Source organism: Poecile atricapillus, chromosome 2, assembly GCF_030490865.1.
Source record: "Poecile atricapillus isolate bPoeAtr1 chromosome 2, bPoeAtr1.hap1, whole genome shotgun sequence".
Taxonomy (NCBI): domain Eukaryota; kingdom Metazoa; phylum Chordata; class Aves; order Passeriformes; family Paridae; genus Poecile; species Poecile atricapillus.
Window position 1 is genome coordinate 54,991,687 of NC_081250.1, and position 14,842 is coordinate 55,006,528.

A 14,842-nucleotide genomic window follows, 5' to 3' on the forward strand; every position below is an offset into this window, starting at 1 on the left:
ATGCCTTCTTCCTCTATCAGCAAACAACAAGAGAGATTGAGAGAAAAACTGCATTTGTTAAAGTTAACTTTGTGAGGCTTTTTTTTTCTTTCTCTCCGTTTTTCCTCGCTGCGAGAGTATGTGGAGAATGTGAAGAAAGATAAGAGCAGAGCTGCAGCAGCAGCAGAGTGGGCCGTCCACCCCCCCGCTCCCTCTCTCGAGGGGGGCACTGGGATGGTGCCTGGTTTGTTGCACGGTCGTGATTTATTGGGTTTTCGGAGTGTTTTTGTATACCCTTTTAGAGTTAATTTTGTGTTTTAAGTAATTATGAGTTTATGCAATTGCAGTTTTTAGAGTTTTACTAGAGAAATTATTGTGGTTCTTTGAAGGTTTAAAAAAAAAAAAAAAAAAAAAAAAAAAAAAAAAAGAAAAAAAAAAAAAAGGGGAAAAAAGTGCTTAACAGAAGTTGCCTTGCAATAATTGGTTTTAGAACCCAAGGTTAAAATATGGTGTGATTTATAGCTTCTAGGAAAACCTTCTTCCAATTAATGTTATCTACAGAAGAGATTTGTGGTTTAAAAAATAATTAGTTAAGAGAACTTTACTGTACAAGACAAAGTTAAGTTAAGGTATATATTATCTATTTGCTTGTTTTTTCCACAATTTTAATAAGGGAATTTTAATGTAAGTTTTTTTGTTATAAAACACATATAACTGCATATATACCAATTTGGATTTTAGATTTTAGTTTAAAAATTAGACTTAATGTTTTTGAAAAGTCTTACAAAAGCTGGATGGCAACTTGCCAAATCCTGTGTTGTTGTGGTGGTTTTTCTCCAGAAAAACTACACTTTAACATCCTAACCAATTTAAGCATATACTAGGCAAATTTCTATTATGAATAAGTATTTTTAGTAACATTTGCAGTTATTGTGGGTTATTTTCAAAGCTAGATGACATAGAATTGTGATGTGTTTGCTACATCTTTATAATCTTTATAGTGAATTTATGTTATTGTTATATTGTGTTTAAAAGGTATATATTAAACTTTTAGTTGCTCTTTTGTAGTAGCAGAATAAGATTAAGTTATGTTTTCATTTAATATAGATTAAGTGTTAATAGAATTAAGGATAGTCAAGTTTTATAATGTTTAGGCTTGAATGTTTTTAAGTTAAGTTTCCTAACTTAGATATTCTTTTAAGGTTAAGTTTGTTATTTCCTTTTGTCATATATAATTATTGTTGAGTTTAGATATTGTTTAATTGAAATTGTTTTATGTTTTCTTGGAGACACTTGTTTAAACTGCAAAGTATAGTTGTTTTCCTAGAGAGAGGAGGACGGCCACAGCTGAGACAGCTGTGATGGAACACTGATGAACACCTGCTTGTGGATAGAAGTGAATGCAGTCTGTGACACCCTTGACTCCATCAGGAGTTCTACTGGTTGTTGCAAATCTCTGCAATTTTGTTTTTCATAGCTTTATTATTTTTCAGTGTTTCCAGAATTTTAAGAAGATGTACCATTGCTGAGGATCAGCTGCCATGGGGGAGGCTCCAGATTAAACCAACTGCTGCATGGTTTAATTGGTCTGGTACCTGAGGCTCCTGATCATTTGCTCTGTACAAATGCATTTTAACAGTTTGCTGTACTGTAAGCATCTCATAGCTGCTACTATTGAGAACCTTGTTTTAGAAATGAGTTAAGAGGCATCTTTCCAGTTTAAAGCCAGGCCCTGGCCAAGCCTTGACTTTACCTGGATAGAATGTTTGCCAACAGATCCAGATATTTTCTGTCCCAAATCAGTATTTGAGTCACTTTTTGACTCAGCAATTTGACCCTATTAATATGACAGCTGGATCAATTTTGAAGTGGGCTTGGAGAGTCATTTTCCGGAGGTGATGATCCAATCCTTCACTGATTTTTGTTTCTGTTTGTTTGCTAACTATGGGATGCTAGTGCAGTGTTTTAGTAATTAATCAGTTTTATATTATATATGTTATTAATAATGTTTAAGATTTAATTGATTTTTAACTAGTATAAGTTCTTATTAATTGTGTATATAGTTTTGTGTTGATGTTGTTGCTTATAACAGAAGTACATCTCATTTTTATTTTTTTTAAGAAGACGGGGGAGATTGATGCCCTAAAAGCATTTAATTAGTGTAATTCATTAACTTCAAGGAGAGAAGTGTCTGTGTTTTGTTGGCAGGTTCAAAAAGGTCACCTGTCCATCTGACCAGACTGTGTGCCTCTGAACATGTGAGATCCAGTGAACAGAGAAGTCATCACACAGCCTTGGTACTCCAGACATGGATCAGAAGTGGACCTGTCAGGACACAGTTGTGTCTGAACACTATACAGACAGTTGCCAACAGAACTTTTATGTTGTTATTATGATGTTGTGTCTCTACCAATTTTTCAGGTATCCTTTGTTTTAAGATTTAGAAGGATCTGAAGAACAACTTGAACATCAAAGCCCTCAGTCACCGATCAACTGCCAGCTGACATCACAGGAGCAGTGAACATTCCATGACTGAATCATTCTGGAGAAATTCTGTAGAAGATCTAAAAAGTGTAGAGACTCCATTTAACTGTATATAAAGCAAATTGTTGTTGTGTGTTTACCCTTTCAGCAAATTGCTTTCACGCTTAGACTACATATATACCAGAGCACATGTGTTAAAAGTAGTTAGACAATAGTTTAAGTGTTCAGCTTGTATAGTAATTGTTATGTTAGTATAAAGTATAAGTATCCCCTCTTCAAGAGGTAGTGTAAGCATCTTTGAAAGTTCATTTAACAATTGAAGTTTTAGCTGTGAGTTTGCAAATATGGTGTCATTTACATGGTAAAATGCTTATGGTAATTGTGTTGTGTATAGTCATGACCAGCTGTCTGCTAACTAACATCCAAAAGCGACAGAACATATGGGTCACTCTGGCACATTGAACTGGCCAAAGGTCAATGTGTTTGAGCCTAGCCACCCCTGGAGATCCTTTCGCACCTCTCTCACAGGAGTCCCTGAATGGGATCCTCCGGCATTTAAAAGTTTAATTAGTAACGAGACTTGACTGAATCGATTGGCAATGTTGCAAGAGTGCAGTCGCACTGCTGGCTTCACATTAAGACAACCTGAAGCCTGTTAGCAAGCAAAAATTACCGAAGTTCTTAATGTTACAACCCTCAGAAGAATTGGATTTGTTATGTTCCACCAATACCTCAGGTGGATGGATAATGTTTGAACCCCCGACAAAAAGTCATTCTAACAAAGTAATACAGCACTGGGTTGCAGTCAACCCTATAGCTGATCTCGTTACTACCACTGTAAGTAAAGCCTTTATTCGTGGTGCAATCTCACAAGACAATTACCAAAACGATCACCTAGTTCCATATTCCTAATCTGTGGAGATAGAGCATGGAATTAGATTCCTGCTAATCCACATGGAAGACCCTGTTATCTTGGGAAACTCACTTTGTTCCACCCAAGCTTACATCAATTGTTGAATATAGCTAGCAAAATGAAGAACATCAAACAGTCAAGGCGAAGCCTGAATGAATTAAAGTTTAGCCACCCTAAAAAGGCTCGCTTGCTGGACTAGGAAAGAATTAAACTTAACATCCACAATGTTAAGTGAGCTTTCAGCCAATGTGAGTAGTGTATATTATGCAGTACTATGAAATCAAGTTGCAATTGACCTTTTGCTCTTAGCACAAGGACATGGTTGTGGGGAGTTTGAAGGCATGTGCTGCTTGGATCTTACTGATCATTCAGCTTCCATCCATGAGCAACTACAACAGCTACAGGATGGGTTGCATGCCCTGAAAGAAGATAGTGATCCCATTGGAAGTTGGTTCGCCAGCTGGGGCATCACTGGATGGTTGAGGTCTCTTATGCTAGAAGGGGGACAGACTTTACTTATAATGTTAATTGGGACGACAGTCTAAGTTGTAGGTTATCTTATCCAAAGCCTGGTTTGTGCAAAAGAGAAAGGGGGATTTGTTGCTATATTTTATATATTAGTAAAGGCCTGTATGCACAAACCAGCCTTTGAAGTAAGTCGTGATATTAAGGGCTAAAGTCCTTGAAACCTTCATGCAGAAGAGAGAGTAAAGCAAAACAATATCCCTGTGTGTAAGAGAAAAAATGTAAACTGTGTGTGTTAGCCAATAGTAGCTTGTTCTGCCTGCAGACCCTGTAGAACCCTATAAAAGTGTGCTAAAGATAGAAATAAACTGGCATTCACGATTACTTCTGTGAAGAGTGGTGAAGAGCTGGCGGTCTCTCAACAGTCATTGTCTTGGGAAAGTCTTTAGAAACTATGTCAACAAGATCAAAAACTGAGTTTTCAGGGCGACAAGGATCAACAGAATATAGTTAGGATCCACTGAGTGGTGATACTTTCTTTTATCTGTCTCTGTCTCCCCACATCTTTTCTACTTCATTCTCTTCCTTTTCTTTCTCTCTCTCTCTCTCTCTCTCATATTTACTATTAAATAAAAGCATACTATTGACTTTGGCATATGGTCTCATTTGCACCTTAATTCAGGCAGAAGCATTTCTAACCATTTTAAGAAACTGGACTGTAACAGTTGTGTTTCAGAAACTGTGATGCAGAGAAGTAGTCTAATTATTCCTAAATTGAACTTTCTATATTCTGCAATTTCATAAATTTGATGCCATAGACAAAAAGTGAGCATTATGACATATCAATTTATATAGTACTGTAATTGAGAAAAATACTTTCTGATTCTCCTTAAAATAGTTGCTTATTTTGATGGTGGCAAATGTTATTCAGTACATTTCCTTAAGAATCTGTTAGGCTGATTTAGTGACTTTTCTCAGCTGTGTTCTGCTGGGTGCAGCATCTATAGTAATGTTCTGTATTTTAGCTAAAGGAATCATACATATACATACACACAACTCAGTGTGTAAGGATCTTTGCATGAATTCTTATCCCTGCTGACTAGAAGTTATTAAGCAAAATCATTTCCTGTTTCTTACTGTTGGCATTTAGGGGAAAATATTATCATAGAATAAGAAAAATCCCAGCAGTCCTAGTTGTGCTTTATGAATGTACATCTCACAACAACTAAAAAGCAATTAAATAAGCAGTCATTCCTTTGACCTTGTTGGGGTTTAGGATTCTTCCTTTTATTTCTTTCTCTCAGGGAATTTTGTCCCATATGTGCTACTAGGAGGCAATAACGACTAGGTATTTAAGAGAGACAAAAGAAGTTGCCAAGCTCAGGGGAGGAGGGCACATGGCTTCAATCTTATCTGAGGGTTTCTCTCTTCGGAGGGGCTGAGAAAAGAGGTGCTGGGGTGGCTGCTAGCTCCTTCTTGCGCTCTCGGCTTTTGGAGGGGAATGAGGCCTCAGTCACTGCGGGAAGAGCTCACCACCACTGCGGGATTCTGTCTTCTGCTGCCTTCTACTGTGAAAGCAGCTCTGCTCGTAAGAGCAGCCTCTCAACTGGGAACTTATGAATACCCTACCTCACTAAAAAAGGACTTTCACCATCAGCTCAGGTATCTCAGGGGAAACCCCTGGATCCCTGACCCCCTCCCCCTCCAAGGGAGCCTCTCTCTCCGGGCTGTGTTCAGGAGTCGGGCGGCCACTGTGCAGCCCCCAGCGGTTTTTGCCACTGCTCCAGCGTTTCTTGGCTATGCTGGAACTCACACCCCCTGCCCTGCAGGGACACCCCCTGCAGTTTCAGCTACAGCTGCAGAGTTTCTGATACGTCTCATCTTCCACTCCAGGACTTTGTTCATCCCTGCCTTCCCAGCTTGCTACTCTGAGGTTCCTGTTACAGCTCCTTTTGCTTTCTGGAGGGTCACTGAGACCAGCTGCCCCCCATGAGTTTGTGTGTTTGAAGCCCCGCTCTGTCTCTCCCGCCGGCAGCGCAGCCATTGCCCGTGTGGGGAGAGGCGGCCGGGCCCGCGCCACAGCGCCCCCTGCCGGCGCGGGGGAATCATCGCACCCGCCCTGCCTGGCCGGGAGCCACCAGCGCCCCCTGCCGGCTGTGCCCGGAACTGCACCGGAGGGGAAAGTGCCTGCGGCCCAGAGAAGGCATCACTGGGCTTGTGGTGCTGCTCCTGCTGCTGCCCTTGTGGCTGTTTGTCTGCCTTGCTATATATATATGTAGTGAAGTATAAATCTAGTAAAGTTTATATGCTATATCTATAGTATATATCTAGTAAAGAACTCTTATTCCTTTTCCCATATATTTGCCTTAAAGCCCCTTAATTTCAAAGTCATTGTAATTCAGAGGGAAGGGGTTCACATTTTCCCTTCCAAGGGAGGTTCCCGCCTTCCTTAGCAGATACCTTGGTCTTTCAAACCCAGACACACCTATCAACAGCTGGGCAAGATAAGAAGAAAACTAACCACATGTTTGCAGGAAATTGGATAGAATCACTGTTCTTCCTGAAAATACCAATAGAAACACTTAGATACAAAATAGCTTTCCCGCTGTGGGCAACCTGGACACTTGAAGATCTAGGAATAGAGTCTGGGTCTCCAACACGAGCCCATTCCTCTGCTGTGAAGCAGCTCTGTCTTCAGGAGCAAATTATTTTCTTGTTTTTTGATCAAGATCCCTGCCCATATGTATTTGATGGGGTGGGGGGCCAGGAGGTTGGAAGAGAGGGTGGAATGTTTGGGGGTTTTTTGTTTATATTGTGATTACAGAAATAAGGATGAAAGTACTCAAGTGAGCATCTGCTGCTAACCAATTTAAAATCAAACTCATTAATAGCATTAGTGTTGATAAAAATGGTTGCTGGTTTATAGCACCATTTTCTCCCTTTTTGTGGTATTCAAAGTTTTTAAGGTACAATTAAAGTAAAATAGAATTTAAGAGACACTGACACACTAGAGAAGGAGGAAAGAAAATACCACTTAACGAGGTAGAGATAAAATTAAGATTTTTGTTTTAGGAAAGTCAGACTCTTGCAAGATCAAATCATGCCACTCAATTTTAAATCTCTTGATCTCTTATATTCCCATTCATATTAAAAAATATCTCAAGTGAGCCAGTTTACTGCAGTGGTTCTTAGTAGTTTATCTTCAGTGGCTGAGCTTGCACTTTGTACTTTTGAAAAGACAGGTATATGGCATGAAACATGATCTCAACTTTCCTGTTAAAACAGAGGTTCTGTTCCCTCACAAGGTGCAGAGCAGCAATGCCTATCACATTTTCTTCTCTCTGAAGTGACTCAATTCCTCTTGTCTTCTTGTGTGGACAATTTCAGCTTTTATGATATTTTTCAGCGTTTTCAGACAGCGCTCTTTTCATAGCTTTGTGCATTTGAACACACAAGTCTGACTTCTCCCTCATGTCACTCACCATCTTTATTCAATTCATTAATTAACCTCTTTCCTCTGTTTTACTTCCACTGAGTTCGGGCCAATATCTGGGCACTACTGGTGAATATATGAAGGCACAAATAAACACCATAGACTGTTTGCTATGAACTCAGGCACGAGGTAAAGAAATTTTGTGTTTGATATCTGTCACAATAGAGATGGACAAAGACACTTGTTTCTTTGTGCAGAATAACCAAATCTTTTTCCATATAGTCCGTATTTTTATGATTATTAGAAGGCACTGTGTTTGAATCTAATTGTTCAGCAAATCATTGAAACTCAGTTCATTGGTTGGTAATGGCTAGCGTACATGTCTATCAAACTTTTCTCTTTCTAGATATGTTTACATTTTTAGTCTCCTGAGAAGTGAATTTTTCACACAGGTAGAATTTTCTTCCCTGCAGGTGTGAGTTATCTTCTCACAAGGGTAGATTGCTATGCAAACTGATTCTCATTCTTATAATTCTTTTCTCCCTGGAATTTATCAGGCTAGCTGTCAGCTTAGCCAAAGTAACGAGGCCTGATTTTACAAGGCCTTTCTTTTATAAGATTTTACCTATATGTAACAGATATCCAGTAATTTACTTGGAGCAACCTATACTTTGTACAGAGAAGGGTTATACAGCTGACAAAGAAACTTTGAGTTTTGTTTGTTCCCTGACCTGAATGGTGTTAAACTCTCATCTCATTGCTAGTATAGTTTTGCATTTGTAATACTGACAATGACTCTGCAGAGGCATAATCTCCTAGAAGAGTGTCATCTGGTGGTTGTTGTAAGTCACAACAGCTAAATATAAAATTAAAAGTAGCAACCAGATCAGGTTAGAAAAGTGCTCTGATTATCCCTTTTATTTATATTAAAGCTTTTAGGGTTCTAATCACAGAATTTGCTTTGCATGACTATTTCTCATTCTGTAGGTTGCAGGTATATTGAGTTGACAATTCTCACTGTCAGGTAATGTGCTGTGTTTCGTAACATTTGTGTTGAAATAAAGATCAAAATACTTCCAAACTGAAACTGATTACCTGTGCAACTGTGCATGATACACTACCTGACCACTTTAACATCAACAATAGCATTTTGAATTTTATGAGCAGGAGTAGAAACTGCAAATATCACCAAATGCAACCTTTTGTAAACTGTGTGTAAAGAGCAGTGGTTTGTACATAAGCTCTGGACAGTAACTCCTGTTACATGATCAGTGCTCCTTTCTTCTTAGTTTTTTTGACTCTATTACTCTAACAGTTCTTGTTAATTTTTTTTTTACAGTAACTCCCTCAATGTCAAATATTATCTAGGTGGAATAATAAGAATATTAAACTGTTTTAACAGTATGATGGTGAAGTAAAGAAAAATTCAAACTTGGAAACCTCCTTCCCAAAAGAAATATGAACCAACATTAAAAAGTTATCAGAAATGTTACATATATTATGTTACACATATATTTTTTATATTATTTATATATTTCTATTTTAATATTTGTGTTGGATAACTGGATTGAAATAATTAGCTGCCAGCAAATTCCTATGTCTTTCCTAAAGTATTTGAAGTTGAATGTGTGGGAAAGTGTATTGAAAGCCATATTCATAATTTATGCCCATGGCTTTTTTTTTGACTTCCAGAAAGCTACAATCTTAGACAGCATTTTAAAAATTAGGTTGGATTGGCTAAAGACAATATGCATCAGTAGGCTGAAGTCTAAAGACTTCAGGCATCGGTAGGAACTAAGATAGTTGAGATTGTAGCAATACTTCCAGTAACAGAGTTGCTTGTTAGCTGAGCTTGAAGAAGCACTCAGTGGGATAACTTGAGTTTAAAGTTACACAAATTGCTCACTGAAGACTGTATGTGACAGTCTGAAATATCTTGCAACATAAAACTGTCCAGCTCCTGACTGCCTCCATCTCCATTGCGGCAGCTCTGATTCTTGGGGGAAACTCAGCATAGTAAGTCAGCAGAAATTTCTTCTTCTTTTGCCAGGTTAGTTTTCTGCAGACTGAATATGCAGAAATGACTAAGGAGATGGTCTGACAAGCACTGAAACTAGCAAAAGGCAAGGAATGAGATGGCAGGCACATATAAGCTGGTGTTACTGACTATTAGAGAAATCTAGACTGGCATGAGAATAGTCTTTTACATTTATGCTCATTTATACCCTTTCCCAAAGAATTACCTTAATGATTGCTATAGATTGAATTTGGACAGACATTAATTCTTAATTATCTACTGTAACCGGTGCCTCTTGCAAGTATACATTTATCTTTTGCAGACAGCACCATGATGTCATATTTCTCATTTTTAATCTATGTTAACTAGTGTACTTAAGGAATATAAAAAAGGAGGGGCATATCTTCACTTTCAACTGCTTCTTTTAACTTTACAAGTAAATCTGCTGGGATCAGATTAACCCTCTAAAAATAAGGTATCATTCAGCTGAGTATGGGATTTTGACATTCTGTGTGTAAAAATGTAGTTTGAGACATCTTCCCCAAGACTTCTGCAGGGTTTAGAGTAAACACTTTGTATGTTGCAGTATGTTTCAATCAAACTTGTTCAGATGCTAAAGCATTTAAATCCCACTTAGAAGGCTTATGGTAGAGTTTTGCAGAGTTATCATACATGTCTTCAGAATTTGGATACTGCTGCTTAGTGTGGGATGCCACTTTGTATTATTGGAGCAATACTAGACACATAACCATGTATCACAAAAGATACCAATTCAAAAGCACAAAAATTCACACTGAGTTTTTAAAATGCCACCAATCTATATATGATCAAATGATAAATACAAATATTATTTAATCACTTTCTAAAATGCAGGTTAGGCACCTCCTGTGAAGAACAGGAGATGATTAAGTACCTTGAAATTTACACAACAAAAGACCTTGCTGTAGTAAAAAAATTCCCCTAGAAAATATCCAGTTATCATGTAATTACCAGACTAGTATTATTGCAACCCATTATCAGAGTTTCAGCTAATAAATCCCCTTCCCATTTTCTGTAGTAACTAAGAATTTAATGTAGGAAAAAATTACTTATTGTAGTTTCTAGTTTCAAGTTTGTTCTCTTCCACATAGCCTTTGGTCCTACAAAAACATCTGTAGATGAGGAACACTCAGAACATACCATTTCAAGCTTCAAATTTTCCAAGGAAATAATACAGAGCTCTTTTTTTTTTGTGTTGTATACATTTTACGAAAAAATTCAAAAAGCTGTGCTTTTCTGATTGATAGGAGCTAGTGAACTTTCAATTATGCATCTGTTCATCAAATTCACATACTACATTTAGTGATTTAGGTTTAAATCAGAAATGTAATCTCAACAGAAAAAGAGAATATGAGCTAGCATTTGTAATGCAGAACATAGGTATGAGAGGGTCATGGATTTATTAGGTTATTGATGGTTGTTAGAGGGTTTCCCAAAGCATTCATCAGGCAATGGTCCTCTCAGTTGATAACCTCTGCATTTTACTGCCATGCTGCTGCATGTCTGTCCTAGGGTGACTTTGTGATGCTTGCATCCCCAGTTGTCTGTTCTGTTTATGCTGGATATTAAATTTTGCACCTTTAAGTTTCTGAGAACGAAGAAGAAGCATGCAGTTTGTTTTCAGAAACTACACATGCTGTCCTGCATTCTCTCTCCTGGACTGTGTTGTCTGCAGCATGGACAGCAGGAGAGAGTTCTCCTTTGCTTTTTAGGTTTCTTTTAGCTAGCTAAAGTGGAGAAGTTCCCCGCACTGTGGCTTTTCTTTTTCTTGGAACTGATCAGCCTGCTCTGGACTGAAAACCCAGAAAAACACCAGAAGCTCACACCTGTGACCAAGCAGGTCCCAGGATGTGGCATTTTCCAGCACAGGAGGGACTGATAAGAGCCTGAGCAAGCCAAGCTACACCCCATGACAAAGACTTTCTGAATTTGCCATCTCTTCAGAACCGTGAGAGGCTTTATTGTTTAGTATTTTTCTTTTCTTTCTTTCTTTTTTCTTTTCTTTTCTTTCTTTTCTTTTTCTTTTCTTTTCTTTTCTTTTCTTTTCTTTTCTTTTCTTTTCTTTTCTTTTCTTTTCTTTTCTTTTCTTTTCTTTTCACTTTGTTTCTTAAACGAACTGTTTTTTCCACTTTTCTCCAAGGAAATCTTTTCCCAAACCAATTGGGGTAGGGGCTGCTTGAATTTGCTTTCTAGAGGGACCCCATTCAGAGGTTTCCCCCAAAATTTGTCCTAAACTGGGACAATGTCATATTTAGAGGAAACAGAAGTTACCTCAGTGAAATAGAAGCTGCTTAATTTTTATGGATGCAATAAGCTTAATTTGCCATTTTATCTAACTTCCACATTGACTGCTATTCAGATGGTTTTGCCATTTTATTCTGGAGACTTTTTCCTATACTTCTGATTCAACCTACAGAAAAGATACCCTACAAATCTTCAAGATACTTACCTGGCTATTACAGCTTTTAGGTTCAGATTAACTTTTTTGAAGGTGTTTGAAGTCAACAGCTGTTCTCACCAAAAATCTGTAGAGTGTGCTAGTCACTGCCGTCATCTGAAGTATGCCTAGTAGTCTTAACAGGAACACACAAATGAAAGGGTCACTACCAGTCACAGTTTATCTACAACTATACAGATTGCTTAAAATTTTTTTTGATTAAACATGTGGAAAAAAAATAAATTGGAAAACCAGCAGTTTATTTTTCCTGTAGATGTATTTTGATTACTTTTTTAGCTAGTGTAACAACAAATGGGAAAATAATTTCCTATCCACTTTTTTTCCCCTCAAATTACTCAGAGATTTCAGGAGTGTATTTCAGTGAAAACATTTCTGGCCATTTGTGATTACTGCATAAAGCCTCCTTAGAAGGAAGCTTTACAGACCACATGGTTCATCGTTTCTTGCAAACAGCACCATGTATTTTTTTAGCCTTCATACAAGGTCAGTGTCAACAGAGTAAGTTTCAAAATAGTCCCTCTGTTGGAGAATGAATGCTGGCTCCTGCTGACAGCCCTCTGCATCTACACTCGCAGCACGGAACATATGTGCACAAGCGTCACCCAACAAGGGATCCAAAGCCAGAGGTTTTAACCTTAGGCAGCCAAGAACATTTCCGCCTGGTGTCGTGGAGACAGCACCAACAACAGTAGCAAACATTGCTTTTCCACCTCTGGTGGTACTTTAGTTGTAACTGTGTATCTCAGGATTACAAAACAGAGGGCTACTGAAAAGGTGTCAGGGCGGACTCAACGAAAACGTCGAGACTTTCTTATTAGCAGATGGGTTTCCAGGCAGTTTCAAAAAGCAGCTTTTGGGCATTTTTCAGTCTTTCTCAGTTTTCGCAAGCCTAAGAACCGAGCACCTTTTTGTTACCTTGCTGCCCGATTCTTCGGCTTGCGAAAGCTTGTCCTCGAAAATATCGCTGACCGACTCAGGAGGTCTCAGAGACCCTCAGGGTCAGCATTCTGGTAAATCAAGTGTCTCCGTGGCGGGGTTCAAGGGCCGGAATCAAACGCCTACGGCGGCGGAAAAGCGCAGCGAGGCGGCAGCTTTTACTGCTCTGTTTTTCCTCCCTCCGGATAGAAGCGGTCACTCCTCCGCCCGCTCCATTCGCAGGACGTCACCGCCTCCCTCGCCGTGAAGAGATGGAACAAGTGAGGCCAGGCAGCGCCGCCCCGCCCCGCCGCGGTCCCGGCGCCCAGGGCCGCTCAGGATGCGCCTCCGCCAGCGTTGTGGGAGGGGCAGTGCCGGGCGTTGCGTTCAGAAGTTTGTGCCTCGCCGCACACCGTGCCGGCAGAAGCGCCCGGCTCCACGTTGGCTGCGCAGGCGCACCGGGCGCGGCTGCCTGTGCCCGGCCGAGGGGGGTCCGAGGGCGGAGCGGCCGTGGCTCCGCGGGCCGGGGCGAGGGGAGCTCGGTTCCGCCGCCCCCTGGGCGCCCCTCGCCGCCTGACCGGCCGGCCCGGAAGCCGCACCCTCGTCCCCTTCTCCCTCCCGCCACCATGTTCAAGAAGCTGAAGCAGAAGATCAGCGAGGAGCAGGTGCCGCGCGGAGCGGGGGGACGTGCGGGCTCCCTCGCACCGCAGGTACGGCGGGGAGGGGCTGCGGGGAGCCGTGTCCGCCGGGCCGTTGTGGCCGCTTGTGACAGCCTTTGACCCGGCGGGGCAGGGCCGCGCCTCGCCCGGGGAGGCCTTGGCGTCCCGCGGGTCGGTCGGACCGGCCCCGCCGCCGAGGGGGGTTCGCGTCCCTCAGGCCTGGCCCACTGGAGGCTCCGGGGTCGCCCGGCTGGCGGGAGTCGCTGCCCGGGTCGCTGTCAGAGCGGAGTGGCTTCGCTACAACTTCGTCATCTTAAGTTTGTTGTTACCGATCCGCCGCCTGCCAGAGATCGTGCTTCGTTTTGGGCGCTTTAAAAAAGCTGTCTTGTGGAGGAACGTAAAAACCATCTCCTGCTTGGACATCAAACGGAATGAAACAGAAATGGGTTTCTACCTTAGCATTTAAAGTAATGATACTTTCATGTGCACTAAATAACAATCACGCATTGAGTTCCCTAGTTATATTTTTCTCTCATCTTAATGTTTGTTGTTTCAGTTCTGCACATCCCTTCTGTTAACACCTTTTAGAGGTCTGGTTTGCTTACCTTAACCTTATTCTTACATTTTTTTTAACTGTAGATTAATTGAGAGTGTAGTACAAATCTGAGAACAAGGCGTTTATTTATTTGTTCTAGTCATAATTTAATTGGCCTTTTTACTCTTGAATATACTTTTGCTAAATTATTATAAATGTATTCTAGAAAAGTCTGTTTTTAAGTGATAATAGTACACCCTAAATAGGACATGTGTGCAGAGTATCTGTCTAAGTGAAAGTGGCCAAAAAAATGTGATGATTTCAAGCATGTGTAAACTCTCTCTTGCAATATAATAAACTTTCTCTTTGCAAATTTTGGGTAGAAAGACTTCAACAAGATAACTTCTTATTGGCAGAGTCTGCTGATGATGTCTGCCTGTTTCTCTTGCTAGTTTAGGTGTCATGTGTATCTTGGAATCTGAAAGTATAAAAACTGATAAAACTCTGAATCCTGTAAATGTTAAGCTACAGATAGGTAATTTAGTTAATTTGACAAATAGGTGATTAGTTGCCTGGGCTTGATCTGAATTTGAACCACTAGGAGATCTGGTGCTGCATAGTCTCTGTATTAGACCATGGTTTCAAAACTGCTGACAGTTATGTTCCACTCTTTGAATCACTCATTTGTGCAATAGAGGTAAGAATTTTGGAAATGGATCTGTTGTGAAGTTTTGTGTAGCTTTTTGAGCCTGACTTTAAGGCCTTCTATAGTATTAATTCTGTGCCTTCTCTAGCTAGTAAAGTATATTTTTGTTGGTTGCAGTTTAGAGTGCTGTCTTAATTGCCATATGTGGTGAACTTTCAGTGCAGTGTAAAAGAGATTGAGCTGCAGAGTTCAGTGTTTCAATATGCAGCAGCTGAATTACGATGCCTTTCACACAGTAT

At 40.1% G+C, this 14,842-nt stretch overlaps 1 protein-coding gene across 7 annotated transcripts in view; it reads left to right on the forward strand.

The window, feature by feature from the left end:
* Nucleotides 1–13,112: 13,112 nt before the first annotated feature.
* The window catches only part of GOLGA4 (golgin A4), a 79,973-nt gene continuing 78,243 nt past the window's right edge, over nucleotides 13,113–14,842 (forward strand). For 2 of the 7 annotated variants that reach the window (XM_058830391.1, XM_058830392.1), the window contains exon 1: nucleotides 13,113–13,413. In XM_058830391.1, coding sequence (XP_058686374.1) covers nucleotides 13,330–13,413 — 84 coding nt within the window. In that variant the 5' untranslated portion in view covers nucleotides 13,113–13,329. Of the gene's footprint in view, nucleotides 13,414–13,455; nucleotides 13,830–14,842 lie in introns of those variants that run through there. The other 5 variants (XM_058830387.1, XM_058830389.1, XM_058830388.1 and 2 more) reach the window with 4 other exon arrangements.